The sequence below is a fragment of the Budorcas taxicolor genome, chromosome 15 (genome assembly GCF_023091745.1).
Source record: "Budorcas taxicolor isolate Tak-1 chromosome 15, Takin1.1, whole genome shotgun sequence".
Lineage (NCBI taxonomy): Eukaryota > Metazoa > Chordata > Mammalia > Artiodactyla > Bovidae > Budorcas > Budorcas taxicolor.
In genome coordinates, this window is record NC_068924.1 from 8,795,568 (window position 1) to 8,822,546 (window position 26,979).

Sequence of the window (26,979 nt, forward strand, 5' to 3'; positions counted from 1 at the left end):
AGAGCGGTGACATGATAAAAACTATAAGGCTATGGATTTTCCATTGGTCATGTATGGATGTGAGAGTTGAACTATAAAGAAATCTGAGTGCCAAAGAACTGATGCTTTTGAATTGTGATGTTGGAGAAGACTCTTGAGAGTCCCTTGGACTGCAAGGAGATTCAACAAGTCCATCCGAAAGGAAATCAGTCCTGAATATTCATTGGAAGGACTGATGCTGAAGCTGAAACTCCAAGACTCTGGCCACCTAATGCAAAGAGCTGACTCATTGGAAAAGACCCTGATGCTGGGAAAGATTGAGGGAAGGAGGAAAAGGGGACGACAGAGGATGAGATGGTTGGATGCCATCACCGACTCAATGGACATGGGTTTAGGTGAACTGTGGGAGTTTGTGACGGACAGGGAGGCCCGGCGTGCTACAGTTCATGTGGTTGCAAAGAGTCGGATATGACTGAGTGACTGAACTGAACTGAAGGTTACTCTTACCTACCATGTTGAGAACAGATTTTAAAAAGATAAAGTCAAAAATAATAGAGAACCATTAAAAGGCTACTGCAATAACTTAGGTAGGTAATAATTATACCTTATACTAGAGAACTGGCATGGAAGGTATGAGAAATTGTCAGATTTCAGATAAAATTTATAGTAGAACCAATAAAATTGCTGACAATTTTTATGTGAGGAGTGAAAGAAAGTAAGAAAAAATGTCTCAAACACTGATGAATTGCAAGGAATGGAACTGTCATTAATTTAGGGGGAAAAGATCTCGTATTTGGGGAAGATATAACTAGGAGTTCAGTGTTACTCATGGGTAAGTTTGCAGTTCCTATTAGCCATGCAAATGGAAATGCTGAGTAGGCAATTAGATGTACAACCAGATTCCTGATTGGAGACATACATTTGGGAGATATCAGTATTTAAAGAGTATTGTGGGGTGAAATATCATAGAATGAGGGTATATTAAAGAAAGAAGTTCAAAACCTGACACATGAGTGGCTGTAAGATTATGAGTTTGAGAGACGGGGCAAAATCAACACAGGGGATTACAAAGTAAGGTAAGAGGAAAGCTGATGTGTGTGGAATTCTGCAAGAAAGTGTTTTATAAAAGAAAGAGTTTCCAATATGAGGACTGAAAATAATGTTGTAATGTTAAAGATGCCATAAACTGAGGTATATCTGTACAATGGAATACTATTCAGCGATATGGAATAACATACCGACAAATATGGATGCACCTTAGAAACATTAAGTGCACACACAGAGACTGCACATTGTATAATTTCACTAAAATAAAATTTTTTGGAAAGGTAAAAATGTAGAGACAGAAAGTAGATCAGTGATTGCATGAAGACATGGGTGGAAATGCCTGTGTGAAATAATGCAATTTCTAAACTTGGGCTATGGTGACAGTGGCACAATTGTGTTATACATAAAGAAGCTCACTGAACTGTATATTCTGGGGTTGAAACTGGCTCTCAATAAGTCTACTAATAAGTTAGAGAAAGAGACAGAGAAAGAGGGAAGAAAGAAAGAAAGAGACAAAAAGACAGCATCAGAGTTGAACTGGATAATGCACATACAAAGCCTCTGAAGAGTTTGCTATTGAGAGGAGCAGAAAAAATGAGGTGGTGGCTGAAAGAGGAGAGGTTTGCTTTGTATTGTTTTGCTTTCAGATGGAGGATGGGACAGTATGGTTGTACCCTGTTAGGAATGACTCAGAAGAAAGTAAGCAATCTCTGGTGAAAATTTAGAAGAGCAGAACAGAGAATTACTAAAGTGATTTATTTAAGTAGATAAATAAGGATGAATTACAGTACACAGGTTGAGGGATGGGCCTTAGAAGCACAGCAGTACATCTATACTAAAGAAGAGAGGTTAGAATATGAAGCAAATGTTAATGAGTGTGTAATTTGGTGATGAAGGCTTGTGAAAGTTATCTTCTAATTGCTTTTCTTTTCACAATGAAATGGTTATCAGCTGAAAATGAGGATGGGAGAAAAATTGAATGATGGGAGACACATTGAAGGTTTGACAAAATTACAATGAGAGGGTTAGGTTTGTTTTTTTTCCCCTTAATTTCTGGTCAGCATAAGTGTACTTGAGATTCATAGTTTGGATTTTAAATTTAGATTGCTTGCATGAGTGCTAAGTCACTTCAATCGTGTCTGACTCTGAAACCCTATGGACTGTAGCCCACCAGGGAATCTGTCCATTGGATTTTTTAGGCAAGAATATTGGAGTGGGTTGCCATGCCCTCTTCCAGGGGATCTTCCCAAGCCAGAGATCCAAATCACATCTCTATGTCTCCTGCATTGGCAGGCAGGTTCTTTACCACTAGCACCACCTGGAAAGCCCCAAAATTTAGACTAATCTGCCCAACTATTTTTATAGTGTCATATATACATACATATGTATATACATATGTATTGGCTATACTGTGCGGCTTGCAGGATCTTAGTTCCCAACTGACCAGGGATGGAACCTGTGCCCTTGGCAGTGAAAGGGTGGAATCCTAACCACAGGACCATGAGGGAATTCCTTTTATAGTCATATAAAGTTGAGTAGTTTCAGGTTGAAGAATGGGTTCACATTGGGATTAGGATTTTGTTGAGTGTTGTGAGGCAAAAAAAGGTTGAAATAATTAAGGGTGTAAGCAAGAAAAATGATAATGATTGAAGGAGAAAAATGAGACTCAAAGAAGGGGAACAAGGGCAAAAAGGAGGTAATATCAACGATTTGCAGACTTCAATGAGGTTGAAGGGTTCCTGGAATCAAGGAAGCAGTGAGCAGAAACTGTACGTATTCTCAGTCGCTCAGCCAAGTCCAACTCTTTGTGGTTCCATGGCCTGTAGCTTGCCAGGCTCCTCTTGCACATGGAATTTTCCAGGCAAGAATACTGGAGAGGGGTGCCATTTCCTCTACTGGAGTAGGGTACTGTTTCCAACTCCAGGAGATCTTCTTGATCCAGGGAACAAACTTGAGTCTCCTGTGTTTTCTGCATTGGCCGGCAGATTCTTTACCACCAGTGCTACCTTAACTGGAAGCCCAGTTAAGAAACCATAGCTGCTGATAATAGCAGATGAAGTGCCTGAGAATGATAGTAAACCAAGACCATTGGAATGGCAAAAAGAAGACAAAATGAAAAGGAGTAAGCTGGGAGTGTGTAAATGACAGCAATGAAGATTTGCAGAGTCAACTGAAATTTTGAAAACAGAGGGTTTTGTTTTGTTTTGTAAGGAGAATAGAGAATGTGCAATGAGGAAAAAAGGAGAATATGTGTTCCAATCTCACTTTGAATGGCACATAAACAATCTGACAGAATAAACAGCCATAACTTTAAAGGGCTGCAGTGGAAGCCGTGTCTTCGTGGAATGTGCAAGTTTCAATTGGAACCAGAATACAATTGACATGCTTAACAAAAAAGCTAGAGATATATTATAGGATTTGGCTAATCAAGGATAAATGACCAACTTGTAAGTGTTAGTCACTGGCCTGGAAGCTGAGCTACTGTAGTTATTTCGGGTCATGCATGTGTCCCCCCAAATTCTGTTATGTTAACACTGACGTGTGAATAAGTCATTTCATATAACACTTCAACATATGTACTTAGTAGAATATAACCTCCTCTACAATTTTAAATTATCTAATGTCTAATATTTCTTATGACACATATATTGTCATACAATACAATAACAAATAAGCCAGCTTTATTCTTGTTGATCTCAAAGATCACATTTTTATTTATTTAATCAATTATTCATAGATATTCTTATTTTATGCGTGTCATGTATACAATTCATTATACTATTTTTTCCCATTATAAATCTTCTGTATATAGTTTTCTCTGCCAATTGGATTATTTGTTTATGTGTAATCTTACAGTTTTGCTTCTTAAATTGTTCTCTCTCATTTCATTTTTTAACATGTTTCAACAGCCCTGCAACATAGATTGTATCTCAGAGAAAATCTTCCTTTTTTTCCCACGGGAGTCACTGCGTATTGCTAATCCCTGTAAAGTTGCTGATGAACACTTTCATTCTCTGCAGAGTCTGTTGCCTCCTCCCCCCTCTACTTTCCCTAGCCTCCCTCCATCTTCCCCTCCTTGTTATCTCTAACACATTTATCTAATACTTCTCTTCAAACTAAATATAATAACCCAACACTAAACATAACATACTAATTTCATAGGATTCTCTTAAGCCTACTAACATCCATTTTTAAAAAGCACATGTAGGTAAGACTGGATATGTTTTCTATAAAGTTCACAAACTACTCACAAAAGGATTGGGACAACTAAATTGACATATTGGAATGAAGTTGGTATAACTCAGAAATTATTCCTCACAGTGATTATTATCTTAGTTTCAAAGTAAAATAGTTTCAAAAATATTTTCCTGTTGAAACTTAGCTTACTTTTCTTTCAATTAAAAATAAAATTAGGGTCTGATAGAGATGAGGAACTTTAAGAAAATTGATTTGAGGTCTTATTGTAAACCATGATAAGGATTATCTATGATAGAACAAAATTGGGCCCCAATACTACACTAGTAAAGCAACCTAGAGACAAGTTTGGTTTTCACTCTAAACAAAAGAGAAAAATTGATTGAGGTACCAGGATCCTGAATTCTGTTTCCACTTGTTAACTAAAATCTTCATTATTTCTCATGTAGAAATAGACATCTGATTCTCTCTCTTTCTCTTCAATTGTTGCTGGCCTTTCTTAAATTGCATTATAGGAAAACTTTCCTGAGTTGCCAAGAAGTACTCACTTCAAACTATAAAACTTAAACAAAATGGAAATAATTATCTGTGAGTTGGCAAGAGGGGAAATAATTAATCTGAGCACAGTTGACTATTCTGTTACTTCAAACCCTGAGAAATACTTACCTACTATTATAACTTTTACAAACAAGAACTCAAATAGTCAGAAAACAACAAGGAAATCATAGCTGTATGAAACTCAAGAAATATTTCTTAACATTTTTTGCTCCAGTGTGAAAAATTATGCCATAAACAACCCAGTTTTCAGCTTATCTTCTGAAACAAGAGGCACATTGGTGTTCAGTTAACTCAACTCTGACATTCCCAACAATTTTGAAAAGTTCCTAACTTTCTCAGCTTATCACTTTCCCTGTGGCTCTGGGTAGTATATTCCTCCCTGGTGGCAGGCAAAGAGAGACATCCATAACCAGGATGGTCCACACTCAGGCCATAAAACAGTCTTATCAGAGGAGCTCAGTCTCCTGTCCTGTGGCATTCAGAAAATATGGTCTTTAATTACTCACCTGGTACCCTGATACACATCAAGAAAACCACGCACATGTCACCTGAATATTTCCCGGTCAACACCCTGTCTAAAGGAACGAGCACACAGGAGGAGAGAAGCAGCGATAGGAAAGGGAGACGACTTACCTGGCGAGTGAGGCGGAGGTGAGCACAGGAGGACGACCCCTTGGCCTTCCCGGACGGACACCGCGCTTCTCGTCCGGCCACTAAAGTTCCCCAGATCTGCCAACATAACACAGCGTTCAGATGCGAAGCAAGAAGGAGCTTAAAGAATTACTGCTCTTGTAACTTGTCCTTACTTTTCTATCATTATCTAAGCAAGGTTTCTTTTCCTTTGTTGAGCAGTGAGAGGAAAGTTTTAACAATAAATCTCTACCATCCAATTTTAAATATCATGCTTTTCAGACTATGTGTGCATTCCTAATTTCTATGTATAGTGCATACAAATTGCCAGTGTCGGGATAAATTAAACAATAGCTTTATAACACATTGAATAATTACTGTATTTCTTTATAATAGCTTTTACATGTTAATTTTTCTACTACCAATCAAAGCCACTCATGCATATTAAGAACAGAAGTGGTTGGGGTGTCTGGTGCCCAAAATGCTTCCTAATCATCTGTCATGCTAGAAATGGTATGTAAAACCAAGCATGAATTTGCCAAATTAGAAGGACTTGTACACTCAAGCAAAATATAATGAAGATATAAGGACCCCTTTTCTATAAATGTGAGTGAAAATGTCTTGTTACTTTCATTTGAAGTAAGCCTGGAATGGTGTGTACAAATTAATTATACTCATCCATTTTGATTATTCAAGAAATATTATAGTTATTGAAACACTAACTTGAATGTATTAAGGACTAATGCATTGACTGAGTTTCAATTGTCTTCCCTTAAATTTTCTTGCATTTGTACAATTTAAAAACATTGTCCTAAAAATAGAGTGGCCTTAAAAAAGAATGGTATGCATTATTTATATTTCTTTTATTTTTATTAAGCTATTCTTAGCTCAGTACATTTGTACCTTCCTTTTTTGTTAAGCTTGGTTGATTAAATAAATGAGTTTTAGAATAATTTATTGGAAATGATAGGAGTTCAATATTTTTATAAATAAACATTGTCTTAGAATTCCAATTTTGTAAAATCATGTTTCCCTGGTGAGAAATGCTTCTTGAGATGTTCTGCCTTTCCTATCACTATCAATTATAAAGGAGATTAAATAAAAAAAAGTCATTTCATGCTAAAGTAGTATTGCTTCATAATAATACAATGTAGACCCTCAAATTTAATGTTTGTTAATCTGATGAATGATGAAGGTAAGCAGTCAAGAAAATATACTGAATGGATATGAAAGAGATAAATCATCAGCTTTAATATTCTAAGAGAAAATCTATAAATTACATTTTTGAGAGATGGCTTACAATTTCAAATTTAATGGATTTACAATCCAACCTTTTAAAATACATTCAAAACCATGAAGGACTAGTAAACAGTCAAGGCATAATGAATAAATAGAAAGGAATTCATTCTCAAGGAAAGTGTTTAGGATTTTACATACATGTGCATTTCATTGTAAATAGTTAAGTATATAATAGTTACTATAAATAAGTAAAGTGGTAAAACAAAAAGGAAAATTTATTCTACTACTTTTTTTTTGGTTTGAAAACCTACACACTAACTTCTAATAAAAATCAGCTCCATTAACTTTCAAATGTACATAATGCATGGCTTTAAACTCATTTTCACTGACACTTAAAGATAGAAGCTGTCTTTCTTGTTTTCCCTAACAAATACCCTCAATCTGAAAACAAAGCATGACAAGGTTTCTCAGTTAACTTCTTTTGACTATTCTTATAAACACAGCACAGTAAGCAATGGGGTTGTAATATCTCTTTAGAAATTATATGGTTTTATTTTCCTGTTTCATCCTCATTGAATTTATAAATTCTGGAAAGCTATTTGGATATCAATTTATTCTAACTAAATTTCTTAAATGTTTTCTTAAAGGTATGTATATTTAGCTTCTAATACATTTACTAAAAGTTTTTATTATGTTCATTATGACTTTTCAAATCAACTTATTATAGTTAAAATATTTGAATGGCAAACAATCCCAAATGAATGCTTATTTCTCATAAATTGAAGTATGGGTATGGCCTAGAAATTAGACACAGAAAAGAAAATTATAGAATAACTATGACCTGAATTGTGTTTTGAGATCTCAATGACCCAAAGGATAATATCAGCCCTAACTGCTTTATTTTTTATCATCTGTTAATACAGGTACAATTCAACAGTTTCTCCTGGAATTGTCTTTGTGTCATTGCTTCCTAGGAGCTATAGCATCAGCAGTACAAAAATAAATGGAGTTTTTTCAATTGTGAATAGATCATTTTTGTCTCATAAAGACATATACAGAAATACTAAAGAAAAGCCTGCACTTTGATGGAGAGTGTGCTTTTTTCATTTAATTCCTTCCTCCTAGAATAAAAAAGAGTAAAACTCGATTATTTTTAACGTGAAAGTAGTCTTTGTGTCAGGCAAGATTCTGGTTGATCTGAGACCAGATTGATGTAAAAAAAAAAATCTTAATTAGAGCAGGAATGGCAACTAGAGAGAATAGTCCGACTAAAAATACTACTGGTTGTTTTGTTCTCATGGTTAAGAGAAAGCAGTTACTTTGTAGGTGGTCATCAGAGAACTTAGTTAGAATAAGCATTCTATGTATGAAAAAGAGAAATGCAAAAAAATAATAATAATAAAAGAATTTGTATGGATGAATCTTTGATTATTTTATTGTCACTTACAGCAGGTTTGATCCCTGCATCAGGCAGATCCCTTGGAGAAGGGAATGGCAACTGACTCTTGTACTCTTGCCTGGAGAATCCCATGAACAGAGGAGCCTGGTGGGTTCTGGTCCATAGGGTCACAGAGTTGGACATGACTGAAGTGACTTAGCATGCACTCATAGGAAGTAAAAAAAAACAAAACAAAACAAAAAAAAACCTTTCTATGTCCTATTTTGATCTTTAAGGTGAAAAATGAGTAACAGTAAAAATTTTACTTTAAGAACTCTAAAATTCAGATTCAAATTATAAACTGAAATTAACTTCTTTCTGGACTTATTATGAAACACATGGACTAAAAGACAAGTAATTTGGAGGAGGAAGTTTGTAATAAAGAATCACAAGACCTCAGGTTTTATTTTTTCTCAGGCCTTTTTTCCAAGTCCAGAAATTCATGCAGAGTTTGATAATGGAGCTTTAACTAGAACTGCAGCTTACAGGATTATATCTATCCAACCAATTCATACAATTAATGATATGGCTGAGAGTCACATGTGACAGACTATAAGGCTGAAATGTGTGATTGGAAGCATATTGACCACAAATAAGACAAATCATTTCCTTAATTCATTTAACAGGTGTTTTTTTTCAGTGCAAGCTGTATACCAAAATCTATATTAGGTACTGCTAATACAGAAAAGCTGTAAAGGAAGACTGTAGATATATAAATTAATCATACAATTGAACTAATCCAGGCAAATCGGAAGTGGTCAAACAGGAGATGACAAGAATGAACATCTACATTTTAGGAATCAGTGGTATAATGGACTAGAATGGGTGAATTTAATCCAAATGGCCATTATATCTACTACTGTGATCAAGAATCTCTAAGAAGAAATGGGGTAGCCCTCACAGTCACCAAAAAAGTCCAAAATGCAGTACTTGGGTGCAACCTCAAAAATGACAAAATGATCTCTGTTCGTTTCCAAGGCAAGCCATTCAATATCACAGCAATCCAAGTCTATGGCCCAACCAGTAATGCTGAAGAAGCTGAAGTTGAACAGTTCTACGAAGACCTACAGACCTTTTAGAACTAACACGCAAAAAAAGATGTCCTTTTCATTATAGGGGACTGGAATCCAAAAGTAGGAAGTCACAAGATATCTGGAGTTCCAGGCAATTTTGGTATTGGAGTACAAAATGAAGCAGGGCAAAGGCTAATGGAGTTTTGTCAAGAAAATGCACTGGTCAAAGCAAACACCCTCTACAAATAACACAAGAGAAGACTACATATGGACATCACCATATGGTCAACACAGAAATCAGACTGATTATATTCTTTGTTGCTGAAGATGGAGAAACTGTATACAGTCAGCAAAAACAAGACCAAGAGTTGATCGTGGCTCAGATCATGAACTCCTTATTGCCAACTGCTACTGCTAAGTCACTTCAGTCGTGTCCGACTCTGTGTGACCCCATAGACGGCAGCCCACCAGGCTCCCCCATCCCTGGGATTCTCCAGGCAAGAACACTGGAGTGGGTTGCCATTTCCTTCTCCAATGCATGAAAGTGAAAAGTCAAAGTGAAGTCGCTCAGTTGTGTCTGACCCTCAGCGACCCCATGGACTGCAGCCTACCAGGCTCCTCCATCCATGGGATTTTCCAGGCAAGAGTACTGGAGTGGGGTGCCATTGCCTTCTCCCCTTATTGCCAAATTCAGACTTATTGAAGAAAGTTGGAAAAACCACTAGACCATCCATGTATGACCTAAATCAAATCCCTTACAATTATACAGTGGAAGTGACAGATAGATTCAAGGGATTAGCTTTGAAGTGCTTGAAGAACTATGGATGGAGGTTTGTAACATTGTACAGGAGGCCATGATCAAAACCATTCCCAAGAAAAAGGACTGTAAAAAGGCAAAATGGTTGTCTGAGGAGGGCTTACAAATAGAAAAGAAGAGAAAAGAAGAGAGGTGAGAGGAAAAGGAGAAAAGGAAGATATATCCACCTTGAATGAAGAATTCCAAAGAATAGCAACGAGAGATAAGATATCCCTCATAAGTGATCAATGCAAAGAAATGGAGGAAAATAATAGAGTGGGTAAGACTAGAGATCTCAAGAAAATTAGAGATACAAAGGGAATATTTCATGCAAAGATAGACACAATAAAGGGCAGAAATGGTATGGACCTACAAAAAGCAGAATATATTAAGAAGGGGTAGCAAGAATATACAGAAGAACTATACAAAAAGATCTTAATGACCTAAATAGATAATCAGGATATTGTGATCACTCATCCAGAGCCAGACATCCTGGAGTGTGAAGTCAAGTGGGCCTTAGGAAGCATCACTACAGACAAAGCTAGTGGAGTGATGGAATTCCAGCCGAGCTATTCCAAATCTTAAAAGATGATGCTGTGAAAATGCTGCACTGAATATGCCAGCAAATTTGGAAAACTTGTGGCCACAGGACTGGAAAAGGTCAGTTTTCATTCCAATCACAAAGAAAAGTGAAAGTGAAAGTGAAGTCGCTCAGTCGTGTCCGACTTTTTGCGACCCATGGACTGTAGCCCACCAAGCTCCTCCATCCATGGATTCTCCAGGCAAGAATACTGGAGTGGGTTGCCATTTCCTTTTCCAATCCCAAAGAAAGGCAATGTCAAAAAATGCTCAAACTACTGCACAATTGGAATCCTCTCATCTCACATGCTAGCAAAGTAATGCTCAAAATTCTCAAAGCCAGGCTTCAACAGTACGTGAACCATGAACTTCCAGATGTTCAAGCTGGATTTACAAAAGGCAGAGGAACCAGAGATCAAATTGCCAACATCTGTTGGAGCATTGAAAAAGCAAGAGACTTCCAGAAAATCATCTACTTCTGTTTTATGGACTATGCCAAAGCCTTTGGCTTTGTGGATCACCACAAACTGTGGAAAATTCTTAAAGACATAGGGATACCAGACCACCTGACCTGCCTCCTGAGAAATCTGTATGTAGGTCAAGAAGAAACAGCTAGAATGTGACATGGAAAAATGGACTGGTTCCAAATAGGGAAAGGAGTACATCGAGGCTGTATATTGCCAACCTGCTTATTTAACTTATATGCAGGGTGCATCATATGAAATGCTAGGCTGGATGAAGCATAAGCAGGAATCAAGGTTGCCAGGAGAAATATCAATAAACCTCAGATATGTACATGATATCACCCATATGGCAGAAAGCAAAGAGTAAATAAAAAGCTTCTTGATGAAACTGAAAAAAGAGTGAAAATGTTGGCTTAAACTCAACACTCAAACAACTAAGATCTTTCTGGCTTACTTCACTCTGTATAATAGGCTCCAGTTTCATCCACCTCATTAGAACTGATTCAAATGTATTACTAATGCATATATGTGGAATTTAGAAAGATGGTAATGATAACCCTGTTTGTGAGACAGCAAAAGAGACACAGATGTATAGAACAGTTTTTCCGACTCTGTGAGAGAGCGAGAGGGTGGGATGATTTGGAAGAATGGCATTGTAACATGTATAATATCATATATGAAACAAGTCACCAGTCCAGGTTCAGTGCATGATACTTGATGCTTGGGGCTGGTGCACTGAGATGACCCAGAGGGATGGGACTGGGAGGGAGGAGGGAGGGGTGTTCAGGATGGGGAACACATGTATACCTGTGGCAGATACATGTTGATGTATGGCAAAACCAATACAATATTGTAAAGTAATTAACCTCCAATTAAAATAAATAAATTTATATTTAAAAAAATAAAAAATAAAAAAAAAACAAAAACAAAAAACTAAGATCATAGCATCCAGCCCCAAAACTTCATGCCAAATAGAATAGGGAAACAATGGAAACAGTGACAGGCTTTATTTCTTTGGGCTCCAAAATCACTGCAGATGGTGACTGCAGCCATAAAATTAAAAGACACTTGCTCCTTGGAAGAAAAGCTATAACCAATCTATACAGCATATTCAAAAGCAGAGACATTACTTTGCCAACAAAGGTCTGTCTAGTTAAAGCTACTGTTTTTCCAGTAGTCATGTATGGATGTGAGTCGGACAGCTGAGTGCCAAAGAATTGATACTTTTGAACTCTGGTGTTGGTGAAGACTCTTGAGAGTCCCTTGGATTGCAAGGAGACCCAACTAGTCCATCCTAAAGGAGATCAGTCCTGGGTGTTCATTGGAAGGACTGATGCTGAAGCTGAAACTCCAATAATTGGCCACCTGGATTCGAAGAACTGATTTACCGGAAAAGACCTGGATTCTGTGAAAGATTGAAGGCAGGAGGAGAAGGTAATGACAGAGGATGAGATGGTTGGATGGCATTACCAGCTGGATGGTCGTCAGTTTTAGCAAGCTCCAGGAGTTGGTGATGGACAGGGAAGTCTGGAGTACTTCAGTCTATGGGGTCACTGAGAGTCAGGAATGAGTGATTGAACTGAACTGAACTTTTGAGTATCGGATTCATATATAAGACTGAGTAACTAAGATGAATGATCTATCTGAGTGGCCCATGGATTTAACTTCTATGATTTCTGTAAAAATGTCTGTGAGCGCATGCTAAGTTGCTTCGGTCATGTCAAACTCTGTTCGACCCTATGGACCATAGCCTGCTAGGCTCACTCTTCATGGGATGATTCAGGCAAAAATACTGGAGTTGATTTCCATACCCTGCTCCAGGGGATCTTCCCAACCCAGGGATGGAACCCATGTCTCTTATCAGGAGCTACATTAGGCATTACTGACAAAATGAAGGCACGGTCCCCAGCCCCCTCTCCTCATTCTGCAGGCACGGATCCCAGGATGAAGGAGTTAGGCCTTGTAATTCTGACTTGTCTTTTCCTCTCCTTGGCTGAGTTGACTGAAAAGGAATATTAAGGTGCTTATTGTTCTTGAGAGGGGCATGAGAAGGCACAAAGCCTTCTTCAGCATTGCTCTGAAAATAATTCATAAAGTTAATCATTGACATTTGTTCAAGGACTTTTACAAAAAAGTGTTCCAGGATGAGCACATAGGCCACAGCTTGAAGCCATGGGAGAGATTGATATCTGAAGCCTATTTGCGAGGAGAATGTTTATGGCAAAGGAGTTTACTGAATTTAGGGCTTAGAAATAATTAAAACAGTTAGAAGTTAAAGATTTAAGGAATGTTGTAAAGTTAGCATATTTTACTATAGCTTATAGAAGTTAGGAATTTTTAGAGACACTATAGCTAGAAGCCTTTTTAAGAGATAGTGAGCTCAGGATGTTAGGGGCAAACAGGACTTAGGAAGATAAGTAGTAAACTGAGGAATGTAGCATGAGTTACAATGTAATCACAAGTTAACAATAGGACACATTAGAGGAGATAGATAATAGATGATAAGGTTGATTCTGAGAGAATCACTGAAGCAGGAACTCTGTTTGAGAATCAACAATGATTTACGGAGATAATAAATCTGGGAGAGGGGGAACTGAAAATGTCAAACCTCTGGCCTAATGTTTTTGTGAAAGTATAAAGAAGAATCTTAAACTTGGAATGAACAGGCAGTCCACTGAAAAATGAGAGGCTGTCTCATCACCAACACCATTCACCTCTTCAGGTTGAATCCCTGGCTGCTGGAGTTGGACTCCGGAAAGTGGCATCCAGAACAGGGGACACTGAAGGGTAAGTAATATGAGATTGTAATGCGGGACGGTTAGGACTGTACCTGTGGGTGGCCAGCACCCCTCTGCCATTTCGGCAGGGTGAGGAGGGTATAGAATCAATAAGAATATTCTCTAGAAGAATGGGTTTCTCTGCATCTAAGAATAGACAAATGTTTATTGAACTATCACTTCATATGTTAGCCCATAGAGGCATTAAAGTAAGCACAGGAAGACTGTCTAAATTTCTACGTTTGTTTTATACTTTGCATGAGCCAGAAAAGATTCCTGTAGATGCTTTTGCTCTGTGAAATATGATTAGAAATGTCCTGTCCTGAGGCTGTTAGATAGCCTATGGGGGAGGCTATAGCAGTGGATGGTGGGTCTCCACCTTCAGTGCAGATCATGTTTTCTGCCATTGATGAAGAAAAGTAGGGAGACTGTGCTCTACCTCCTGAGGAAGGAGAGGGCTTACAGGACGCTGCGGGCGGGCGCCCTGGCGAGCCCCCTCCCCCTCTATGCAAACCTTTAAAAATTTATCCACCACTTTCTGATTTAAGGAGACTACCACCACCTCCGCTTGTGCTTCCCAGGGCCCAGGAGTCTCTTACATCTCCTGCATTTGCAGGCAAGTTCTTTACCATTTGAGTCACCTGGGAAGTCCAAATATGATGGACACATTCTCTTATATTGACTTGGGATTTGCTGTCTCCTTTGCAAAGCGATTGCATATTGAAGTCTTTCATCAATTTTGTTGCTCCTGTTATTATCATCAAGATATTTAGATCATTGTCAGATTTTATGTGTTCAGTGTAAATAACCTGTAATAAAAATTGGTCACATGTCACTGAGAAACTATCTTCGATATTCTAAAATGTTAGTAGTACAAAGGGAAATAGAAAAATGGATGGACAGAAATTTAGAAAAATGGTACCTATGTGCAGGGAAGGAATGGAGATGTAGGCAGAGAGAACAGATTTGTGGATACAGTGGGAGAAGGAGAGGGTGAGATGGATGAACTGAGAAAATAGCACTGACTTATATAAAGGATCATGTGTAAAAGAGACAGCTAGTTGAAAGCTGCTATATAACACAAGGAGCTCGGCCTGGTACTCAGTGATGACCTAGAGGAGTGGGATGGAAAGGTGGAGATTCAAGAGAGTGGAGATATATATATATATAGCCTAAAGCTCAACATTCAGAAAACGAAGATCATGGCATCCGGTCCCATCACTTCTTGGGAAATAGATGGGGAAACAGTGGAAACAGTGTCAGACTTTATTTTTTTGGGCTCCAGAATCACTGCAGATGGTGACTGCAGTCTTGAAATTAAAAGACGCTTACTCCTTGGAAGAAAAGTTATCACCAACCTAGATAGCATATTCAAAAGAAGAGACATTACTTTGCCAACAAAGGTCCGTCTAGTCAAGGCTATGGTTTTTCCTGTGGTCATGTATGGATGTGAGAGTTGGACTGTGAAGAAGGCTGGACGCTGAAGAGTTGATGCTTTTGAACCGTGGTGTTGGAGAAGACTCTTGCGAGTCCCTTGGACTGCAAGGAGATCCAACCAGTCCATTCTGAAGGAGATCAACCCTGGGATTTCTTTGGAAGGAATGATGCTAAAGCTGAAACTCCAGTACTCTGGCCACCTCATGAGAAGAGTTGACTCACTGGAAAAAAACTCTGATGCTGGGGAGGATTGGGGGCAGGAGGAGAAGGGGACGACCGAGGATGAGATGGCTGGATGGCATCACAGACTTGATGGACGTGAGTCTGAGTGAACTCCAGGAGATGGTGATGAACAGGGAGGCCTGGCGTGCTGCGATTCATGGGGTTGCAAAGAGTCGGACATGACTGAGCAACTGAACTGAACTTCAGTCTCCATCTGCAGTGATTTTGGAGCTACCCCCCCCCCCCACACACACACCCCAAATTAAGTCTGTCACTATTTCCGTTGTTTCCTCATCTATTTGCTGTAAAGTTATGGACCAGATGCCATGGTCTTCATTTCCTGAATGTTGAGTTTTAAGCCATCTTTTCACTCTCCTCTTTCACTTTCTTTAAGAGGCTCTATAGTTCTTTTTCACTTTCTGCCATAAGGGGGGTGTCATCTGCATATCTGAGGTTATTGATATTTTTCCTGGCAACCTTGATTCCAGCTTGTGCTTCATCCAATCCAGCATTTCTCATGATGTACTCTGCATAGAAGTTAAATAAGCAAGGTGACAATATACAGCTTTGATATACTCCTTTCCCTATTTGCAACCAGTCTGTTGTTCCATGTCCAGTTCTAACTGTTTCTTCCTGACCTGCATACAGATTTCTCAAGAGGCAGGTCAGGTGGTCTGGTATCCTTATCTCTAAGGATTTTCCACAGTTTGTGGTGATACACAAAGTCAAAGGCTTTGGCATAGTCGATAAAGCAGAAGTCGATGATTTTCTGGAAGTCTCTTGCTTTTGTGATGCTCCAACAGATGTTGGCAATTTGATCTCTGGTTCCTCTGCCTTTTCTAAAACCAGCTTGAACATCTGGAAGTTCATGGTTCACGTACTACTGAAGCCTGGCTTTGAGAATTTTGAGCATTACTTTGCTAGCATGTGAGATGAGATGATTCCAATTGTGCACTAGTTTGAGTATTCTTTGGCATTGCCTTTCTTTGGAATTGGAATAAAAACTGACCTTTTCCTGTGACCACTGCTGAATTTTCCAAATTTGCTGGCACACTGAGTGCAGCCCTTTCACAGCATCATTAATAATAGTGAGTAGGCAAATCAATTTCAATGTGGTTGCTTAAAAATATGTATGCAGGGAAAGAGCAAATTAGCCGAGATTGCATGGTTAGCCTCTCTCATCCCATGGCTCATGGCTCTTGCCCCACATTTTGAAAATAATGATTAGAGGCAGGAGGAGAGGGTCAACAGAGGACCAGATGGTTGAATGACATCTCCAAGTCAATGGACATGAGTTTGAGCAAGGACAGAAAAGTGAAGGACAGAAAAGGCTGACATGCTACAATCCATGGAGTCACAAACCATTGGACACAACTCAGCCACTGAAGAATAAGAAAGAGCTGAGATCACTTGTAGCACTACACATGCCCATCATAAGGTACTCACTTGGTCACGTGCTCCTTTTTCCGGCATGCCTGTAGGAACCTCACCATGAAAACCCTGGCGGCTGCTGCATTGGAGCTAGATTGGATTGCCATTGTAGTTATGTTATATGAGGTTATGTTTTGGCTACATCATGGCTGTGTTATGATTATATTATGGCTGCTAGTATGGCTGCTGCATCAGCCAGGAGAGAGGCTGTGTTGAAGCTGCCATGCCAGCCAGGTCTTCAGTTCTTACAGCTCCTTGAGTCTCCTTCCAGCCTCTTAGCTCATGCCTTGCCTACCCTGGGTTCAGCGAACAGTGTGAACTGTGTAAGCAGCAAGACAATTGGTGCTGTGAGCAGGATCAGTGATACAATGTCTTAGGAGAAAACAATTCAGTAAATGGAAGTTAGACCAAATTTCATTTAGGTATTTAAAAATAACCTTCATAAGCAATTCTTACTAAAAATTATTCTCTGACAGATGATTAGAAGTGAAAAAACCTGTGAAGAATGAAAAAATAATCCATACATTTATTTTGAGAGAGAATCAAATTAGCATTTTTAATACATAACTGTTTGCATGTAAAGTCTTCCTAAGATACTCTCATAACAAGCAAGATTCTTAATAATAATAGTTTTTAAATAAATATTTGATAATTAAATGGTACCTTTGAAATCCATAGAAACGTGAAATTTGTGGATTTTTCTTCTCATGTATGAGCTCATGAGATTTTAATCAATTTGTAAACACATTGGGAAGGGCTTATTATCCTCACTTATTGATGAAGATACTGTCATACTGTCATTCACTAAGGTTAAATAATAAGAATAAAAACTCATAGCCAGTAAAGATTTGGACTTCCAGGATAGACAAATTGATTTGGGGAACTAGCACATTTTTAATCTAGAGTATTTTTGATACTCTTAATGTAGTGTTTTGATCAATGTGATTTTTAAAAGCATTTTTCTATTATATCACATGATGTAATTCTTTAATATATTTGTTATAAGTCATCTGTGAATGGGATACCATATCACCTTTTGAAAATGTCTGTTATTTAATAAAATTAGTCTTTGGAGACCATCAATGGGGTTAATTAGTGGTATCTCAGAAGATTTTAATATGATAAAAGTTTCCCATTCTCATTGTTTCTGTGGATATATTTAACAGATCAGATGAGTAATCTTTTATTGTGGGTTACCATTTCACATTTTATATTATCACACACAAATTATCCATCCAAAGGATTCAGTTATTAAAAGGAAATCAAAGCACACCAATGTCTGTGTGCTTTGAAGACATGATTTTAACTACATTATAAGTGAAACATTAAATTGCAAATTCTTTTGTAAAAAAGATAAGTTATCCAAAGAATGTGATAAAAGTATTTTTTATTTTAGGCCTTTTCTTTGGTATCTTGATGTGTGTTATAAAAATCCACTTCAACTGTGAATGTGATATATGGTGAAATCATCTTAAATGCTAAAATTTGCTCTCTATATAAAACAAATTGTATATAAAAATATAGTGGCATCCCTGGTGGCTCAGAGGTTAAAGCATCTGCCTGCAATGAGGGAGACCCAGATTCGATCCCTGGGTCCAAAAGATCCCCTGGAGAAGGAAATGGCAACCCACTCCAGTATTCTTGCCTGGAGAACCCCATGGACGGAGGAACCTGGTAGGCTACAGTCCACGGGGTCGCAAAGAGTTGGACACGACTAAGCGACTTCACTCTCACTTATATATAACTATATATATATATATGCTGCTAAGTCACTTCAGTCGGGTCCGACTCTGTGCAACCCCATAGACGGTAGCCCACCAGGCTCCCCCATCCCTGGGAATCTCCAGGCAAGAACACTGGAGTGGGTTGCCATTTCCTTCTCCAATGCATGAAAGTGAAAACTAAAAGTGAAGTCGCTCAGTCGTGTCTGACTTCCAGCGACCCCATGGACTGCAGCCTACCAGGCTCCTCTGTCCATGGGATTCTCCAGGCATTCTAGTTGTGCTAATTCAAATCCTGAAAGATGATGCTGTGAAGGTGCTGCACTCAATATGCCAGCAAATTTGGAAAACTCAGCAGTGGCCACAGGACTGGAAAAGGTCAGTTTTCATTCCAATCCCAAAGAAATTCAATACCAAAGAATGCTCAAATTACTGCACAATTGCACTCATCTCACACGCTAGTAAAGTAATGCTCAAAATTCTCCAAGCCAGGCTTCAGCAATAGGTGAGCTGTGAACTTCCAGATGTTCAAGCTGGTTTTAGAAAAGGCAGAGGAACCAGAGATCAAATTTCCAATATCCACTGGATCGTGGAAAAAGCAAAGGAGTTCCAGAAAAATATTTATTTCTGCTCTATTGACTATGCCAAAGCCTTTGACTGTGTGGATCACAATAAACTGTGGAAAATTCTAAAAGAGATGGGAACACACATACACACATGCACAAACCCACACTCAAACGTGCATATCCACAGTTACACACACAGTTTATTTTACATTTCCATGTAAATGTTTAATAAGTACTGCAAACATAATATATCTTATTGGGACTCCCATTTTCACCTGTGAATCTATGATTACCATAATACTTGCCATCAGAGTAATTATTCCATCCTTCTAATTCCTAAAAAGGTATACAAATAGTTTGTAATTCAGTATGTCACTCACACTTTACATACAATTCATGAGAAAGTCCTTCTGATACTATTTCATAATATAGCCAGAATACAATAACATCAAACTTCCTCTACAACTTTCATCTAGGCATCTCACCTTGATTGTTGTGATATCATCCGACTGGTGTCCCTTCTTTTTCCTTTGCTGTTTAAATTTATCAGCACAGTAGTCAGAATTGGTTCTTTTAAAATAAAGTTATTATCAAATGCCCTAAATGGGTTTCTATCTTACTTAGAGGATAAAAACTACTTACATTGGCCTACAGGCCCTAGAGATTTTTGATGTAATCTCTTACAACTACATGCATACTCCTCTTCTCCATTCTAGCTCAGTAGCTTCCTTGCTTTTTATTAAATATACCAAAATTTATCAGTATTATCCTGCCTTAGTACATTTGTTGCTTCCTCCATCTAGAACACTTAACTTCCTCCACTCAGATAAAATAATGACTATCATCATTTCCTTTTTAGATTTTTGTGTCAATGTCACCTTCACAGAGAGATATTTCCTGAATAATTTATTGAAAAGTATGAACCCCCATCACCCTCCACACATCCTTTATTTCCTTTCCTTAATTAAGCTTGTTTTATTTAGCACCTAACTGCAAACACACTATTTACTTGTCTTGTCTGTTTTGTCCTCAACATATAGAGTCCAAGGTCTATGAAGGCAGGGATCTTTGTTTTCTATGTTCATTGTAATATTCTCAGGTCCTTGCCCTGGCTGTTCTCTCTGCCTGAAATACTCTCCCTCTAGGGTTTAACCTTAAAAATATCTTTTAAAATATTGCTATAAAAAATAAGGGTTTTGAAAACAAAAAAATTTAGGTTCAAATTCTAGTATTACTATTTATTAATGCTTTCCTTGTGCAATGATTCAGACATGACTGAGCGACTGAACTGAAGTGAACTGAACTGGGCAAATTATTTTACTTCACTGTGCTTTACTTCTCAGGCAAAATGAGATAATTAATTTTATACATGTTATAAGATTATTGCAAAAAAAAATCCCTGATATATAAAAACAGGTTATTTATATAACTAACCAATAAAAAGCACTTAATAAAGAATATTTTCCTCTAAAAATTTCAGAGAGATATATCTTTCAACTTCTAATTATAAACCTAATTTTTTTTTCTAAGTACTTTGAGCTATAGTATAAAAGATCCACAAATTCTAACATTTGAGGACAAGCTATAGAGTTTTACAAATTAAAAGCAGAGATAACACTCATTAAGTAAAAGACGGTTAAGTGGAGCCAAATTTAGACAAGCTACTTCACTGTTCTTATCTCAGCTTCTTTATCTGTGAATTGAAGATAAGAAAACTATCTCATAAAATTTTTGTAAGTCTTAAATATAATAATGTATGTACAGCAATTAGTATAACACATGGCAAACCACAGTAAATGAAAGTCATTATAACTGCACTTATTTATGTTATAAAAAACACTTTTGTGAGAATCATGAGATTAATGCAAAATTTAACTCTTCCACTATTTAGCTATGCAATTTGTAGTTTAACCTTCCTGTGTTTTCTTCTTCATTTATAAATCAGGGATTTTGGTTGCTCAAGAATGCTTGTGCTATTGAAAGTATAACAATTGTGAAGGGGGAGTGGCCAAGATGGCAGAATAGGAAGACCCTGCATTCATCTCTTAATCATGGGAACTCCAAAACTACAACTATTAGAGAACAACTATTGATGAGAAAAACCAGAACACTTGCAGAAAAGATCTTCTACAGATAAAAAATTAAAGAAGGAAACAAAAAGACTAGTAGGAGGGGTGAGGACATGGTATGTTCACGACTTATACTGCAATTTATCCTAACCCTCCCCCCTCAGCAGCTGGCAGATGATGCACCAGAGAGGGCCTGACGACCAACTGGACTAAGGGACAGCCATGTCTATTAGACTACCCACAATAATCTGGCCACAAAAGCCAGCATTCAGGGCAACCTTAGTGCTCTGGGTGGCCAGAACAGAGTGCACTGCTGGGAAGCATATGACATCTCCTATAAAAAGCTACTTTTCCATGGTCAAGTGATATAGACAGCCTACCAAATACAAAGAAGTAAAAACAGCAGATGAGCTGACAAAAGAATATCTTCCTAATAAAGAACAAGATACACTTGAGAAGAATAAATATGTGAAATAGAGATATGTGCAATCTCCCTGTTAGAGAGTTCAAGGTAATGATCATTAAGATGTTCAAAGAATTCAAGATATATTTGGATAAACAGAGTGAGAAGTTAGAAAATTTTAATAAAGTGAGAAAATATAAAAAAGGACCAAACTTAGGTAAATAGTCTAATAATTAAAAGTTAAAATGCACTATAAGGCATTAACAGTAGATTAGATAATAAAGAGAAACACAACAGTGGGCTAGTAGAGAGAGTAGTGGAAATCACTGAGGTGAACAGAGAAAGCAAAAAGAAAAGAAATAAAAACAGTTTAAGAGACAGTGCAACAACATCAAACATATTAATAAACAAATTATAGAGATCCCAGGAGAAGAAGAGAGAAAGAGATGGTGAAAGAATATATTTGAAGACATAGTGGCTAAAAACTTCCCTTAACCTGGGAAAGGCAATAAACATTCAAGTCCAGGAAGCATAGAGAGTTCCAAACAAGACTAAACCAAATAGGACCAGCCAAGACCCACTGTAACTAAAATGGAAAAAAAAAAAAAATTAAAATAAAGTGAAAATTTTTTAAAAAGCAAAAGAAAAGCAGCAAATTATGAATAAACAAATTCCTATGTTGCTATCAGCTGATTTTCAGCAGAAACTTTGCAAGCAAGAAGGGAGTACAGAAATATCTTTAAAGTGATAAAATGGAACAACAAGGGATACTATATGTGGCAAGGTTTTCATTCAGGTTTGATGGAAAGATCATAGTTATAGACAAGCAAAAGCTAACAGTCCAGCATGACCAAACCAGCTTTATAAGAAATGTTAAAGAGATTTCTCTAAGCAAAAAAAAAAAAAACTTGAAATACAATGACTACAAAAGGAAAAATAAAATTGGTAACAGCAAATATACAGTAAGGGTGCTAAATCAACCATGTATAAATTTACTACGAGTTTAAAAGAGAAAAAGAGTAACTTTTTCTACATATCTACAATATGTAATTGAGGTACACAAAATAAAATGATATAAAATATGATGTCAGAAACAATAAACAGAGTAGTGGAGTAAAAATGCAGGGTTTAAAAATTTACTTGAACTTAAGATATGTATGCATATATATATATATATATATATATATATATATATATATATATGCCTCATGGTGAAAATGATAATCACTCAATGGTATCCAACTTTTTGTGACCCCATGGATTGTAGCCTGCCAGGATCTTCTGTTCAGATGATTCTCCAGGTAAGAATACTGGAGTGGGTTTCCATTTCCTTCTCCAGGACACCTTTCCAACCCAGGGATCAAACCTGGGTCTTTTGCATTTCAGGCAGAATCTTTACTATCTGAGCCACCAGGGAAGCCATTCCTCATGATAGCCGCAAACTAAAAATCTATCAGATACAGATACACACACACAAAAAAACAGAATCCAAATATATCACTAAATACAGTCCCCAAATTACAAGGGAAGAGAGTAAAAGAAGAAAAGAACAACAACAATAAAATACTACAAAACAATAAAAACAATTAACAAAATGGCAGTGAGTTCATAATTGTCAATAATTACTTTAAAAAATAAGCAAAAACAAAAAATTAAAACACACATACACAAACAGAAGCAATATAGAAACATATTAAAAAAGCCTTTAAAAATGTTTCACATAAAAAACCTTTAAAATAGATAAACTAATAATGAAAATGTCTCATATATATATATTTCTATATAATGAAATTATTACTCAGCCATAAAAAAGAATAGAATCTTGCCATCTGTGACAACATGGATAGACCTAGAAGGTGTTATGCTAAGCGAAAGAAGTCAGACAAAAAACAAATACTGTATGATTTCCACTTATATGTGGAATCTTCAAAAAAAAAATATGGACAAGCATAACTGAATAGAAAGAGTTAAGAAATTGTGAACAAACAAGTGGTTGCCAGGGAAGAGGGGTTCAGGAGAGGGAAGGAATAGGTAAAGGAAATTTGTAAATACAAACTTTGTTACAAAATAAGTGAGCCACAGATATGAAATATACAGTGTGGAAGAAGTCAATAACTATTAAATAACTTTGTATGGTAAAAGATGATAAGTAGACTAATAATTGTGATCATATTTACATGTATAGAGATAACTAGTTACTGTATTGTATACGAGGAACTAACTTAATGTTGTACCCCAATTATATTTCAAAAACAACTGAAAAAGCTCATATAAAACATATCAAGTTTGTGTTTATCAGAGGCAGGAGTGAGGGGCAGGATAAATTGCATGAAGGCAGTCAAAAGGTACAAATACCTAGTTTCAAGATAAATAAGCACTAGGGATGTAATGTACAACATGTTACATACAATTAACACGGCTATCTCTCTGTTATATATGAAAGTTGTTAAGACAGTAAATCCTGAGTTCTCATCACAAGAAAAATAGTCTTTTCTATTTGTTTTTTTTCTGTATCTATATGAGATGATGGTTGTTCACTAAACTTGGGATAATAATTTCATGATGTATATAAATCATATCATTATGTGGTATACCTTAAACTTATGTGGTATTGTGTGTCAGTTATATCTCAATTAAACGGGAAAAACAATACTCATGGTGGAAACTAGATAAAATGGAGAGAGTATTCCTCACACAAAGACATTTACATGTGTTTAATAAACACTGTGCAAACTAAAGGAAACACTTTAGTGTTTTAGTTTTTTGTGTAGTAAGATTTATCCTGAAGAACACCTTTTCAAGCCTCGACAAGATGATCTCTAAAATGCTAAATATTCCATGAATTTAACATACCACCTATGATTCTCACTATCATTCAGAGCCTATTTTTATGTGCATTTATATATTATCTATCATTCAGAACTTATTTCAATCGGTAAACATATCTATATAATAAATATATACACAAATCATAAAATATATATGAATGAGTACTCTTAACTAGTCTCTATTACTGCATTGAATATCAAGTGAAACACTTTTTATATTTTGTATTTATATTTTGATGATTGACAACTGAAATAAGAAAACGTTATCACTATAAAAATGTATACCATTTATTGATAAGGCTACAGTATTCTGTAGTTTTATGATGATGGATCTAAGGAAAATAAACATAGAAAAAGTGCTGAAATGAATATTCTGTCATTATAATTGATAAAATGTGTCATACTTATCTTCTAAATTATGCATTTTGAAACATTATATTCATCACTATGAATTATATTTTAAAGGTTTTTACGTGATGTCTGACACATAACAGATTATATGTGTTTCAAAATTAAGTAAAATATATTTTAAAGTATACAGAAACAGCTCCAATCTTTGCAATATAGGAGATAATAATTAAATGAATTACTTCGAAGTTATACTTTTTGGTAAATGATGGGCCATTAGACATCATGATTTCCTTCCTCATTTGTAGAATATGAAGACTAGATTGTAATAACACCTCCAAACCACCAGATGGCTTTATGCAGTTGGAATAACTGTAGAAGAATTTTTTACAGAAATGTCTGCTCTTCTACTTTGTGTGAATTTAGGATGATCCTCATTTTAAAAAATCTAATTTATTTCTATTAATATCAGGAATTTCTGGGACCTCACCATATTTTTATAGAACCCCCACCCCCCACCCCACCCCATTGTATCTCTCTCCAATCCTAAATGCAGTTTTTAGCTTTGCTAACTTCTCTTTACAATTATGCCCTCAGGACAACCCAACTATAATGTTTCTTATCCATATATATACTGGAAAAAATATAATTTCCTGGTGGGTAGATTTTTTTTAATAAAATTTTCATCTAAGTATGAAATTGTATTTTTGAATTTGACCACTAAACATTTTAGCAGAGCAATAGATTTTCACCTCCTAAATCCAACCCAGTCCCAAAGTACATGAAAATATGTGTATTGGTTTCTTTTGAGTTTTGCTTTGGTTATATCAAGACTTTCCATAGCTGACTAATGTGTGTGTTTGAGTGCTTTGTTCTGCCAAATTTGTTTTCAACTGCTGTGAGTATTGCAGAGCACACAGAACAGTCCTGGACCCCGGAGCAAATACTTTAAGATGTAAATTGCTTGCTTTCTTGATTCCCTTAGCTCATTTGCTGTTGTAGAGTTAAATCAAGCAGCACAGATTTGCATTTTTTTTACAAGCTATAACCTCACCAGTTCTATTTACATAACTTACATCCTGTTTAATTAAAAAAAAAATCCTAGGGAGCTACCTTATTTCATAACTCAGCTGACTAGAGATCAATTTTCAGCTTACCTTGGATCTTTACTAAAAATCTCATGCTTTGCCTTAGACTAAATCTCCTCTGACCTCGCAGCACTTTTTATTTCCTTTCCTAGTATTCAGTTATCTCAGGAGTTATAATTTGTGATCTTCATTTAGGCTGAACTAATATGTAAAGTGGTTTCTGGTGATGCTCAAATTTTAGAGAGGGTTGATTTTACTAAGTGCAGCAACACACATATTATATAGTACATCAACGGTGAAAACAATAAGTTATTTCAGGTCAAAGCCCAGGTCATTTGTAGGGTATCACCTATGCTTAATTAGTTCAGTGCCTGGCATTCAAAAATTATTGAATGAATGAATAATGCACATTTAAAAGGGCAGCTGTTACAAATAGACCTCTGTAAATGTCAAGCACTATTCTCTTCCTATATGATATATGTCCATGAAACTGGAGAAGAGCTTTTCTAAGGCAGAAGATACATTTAAATAATTTTCTGAAAACACTACTTTTGTTTGAAAATTTCCATCAATTATATTAAAAAATTCTTGACAGAATGAAATCACTTCATATTAACCATTAGGTTCAATATACTAATAGTATAATTTTCTTTCTGTTGGATAGTTACTCTAGCTCTTTTGCACTGAAGTACAAGAAAATAGTTTCCTGAAATTCTGTAGAACTGATATGTCTATTTGCTTATGGTACATTTTTCCTTAAACTTGCTATGTCATATGCATTGCTCATATTGCTGAAAGGCATCCCACATATCTAATCCAAGGCTCACAGACATTTTCTGTAAAGGGTCAGATAATAAATATTTGAGTCTTTTGAGGACAAAAAAGCAAAACTGAACATATTATACAAGCACGGTCATATAATTTTCATGTCACAAAGTATTGTTTTGAATTTTTCAACCATTTAAAAATGTAAAAATAAATCCTTAGCTTGTGGGCTCTATAAAAACAAAGATTTAGCCTGTGGACTATAGTTTGTTGACTCCTGGTCTAGTCCACTGAAATTAAGAAGGATAGGAAGACTTAATGTTCCAGTGCTAGAGAGTCAATGACTTTTCTACATAGCTTGTTCAAGTCATTTTACAGAACTAAGA

The 26,979-nt window shown here is 36.5% G+C and overlaps 1 protein-coding gene across 1 annotated transcript in view; it reads right to left on the reverse strand.

The window, feature by feature from the left end:
* The window catches only part of CNTN5 (contactin 5), a 654,757-nt gene that overhangs the window by 520,465 nt on the left and 107,313 nt on the right, over window positions 1–26,979 (reverse strand). Inside the window, exon 4 of the mRNA XM_052652997.1 lies at window positions 5,413–5,508. Coding sequence (XP_052508957.1) covers window positions 5,413–5,508 — 96 coding nt within the window. The remainder of the gene's footprint in view (window positions 1–5,412; window positions 5,509–26,979) is intronic.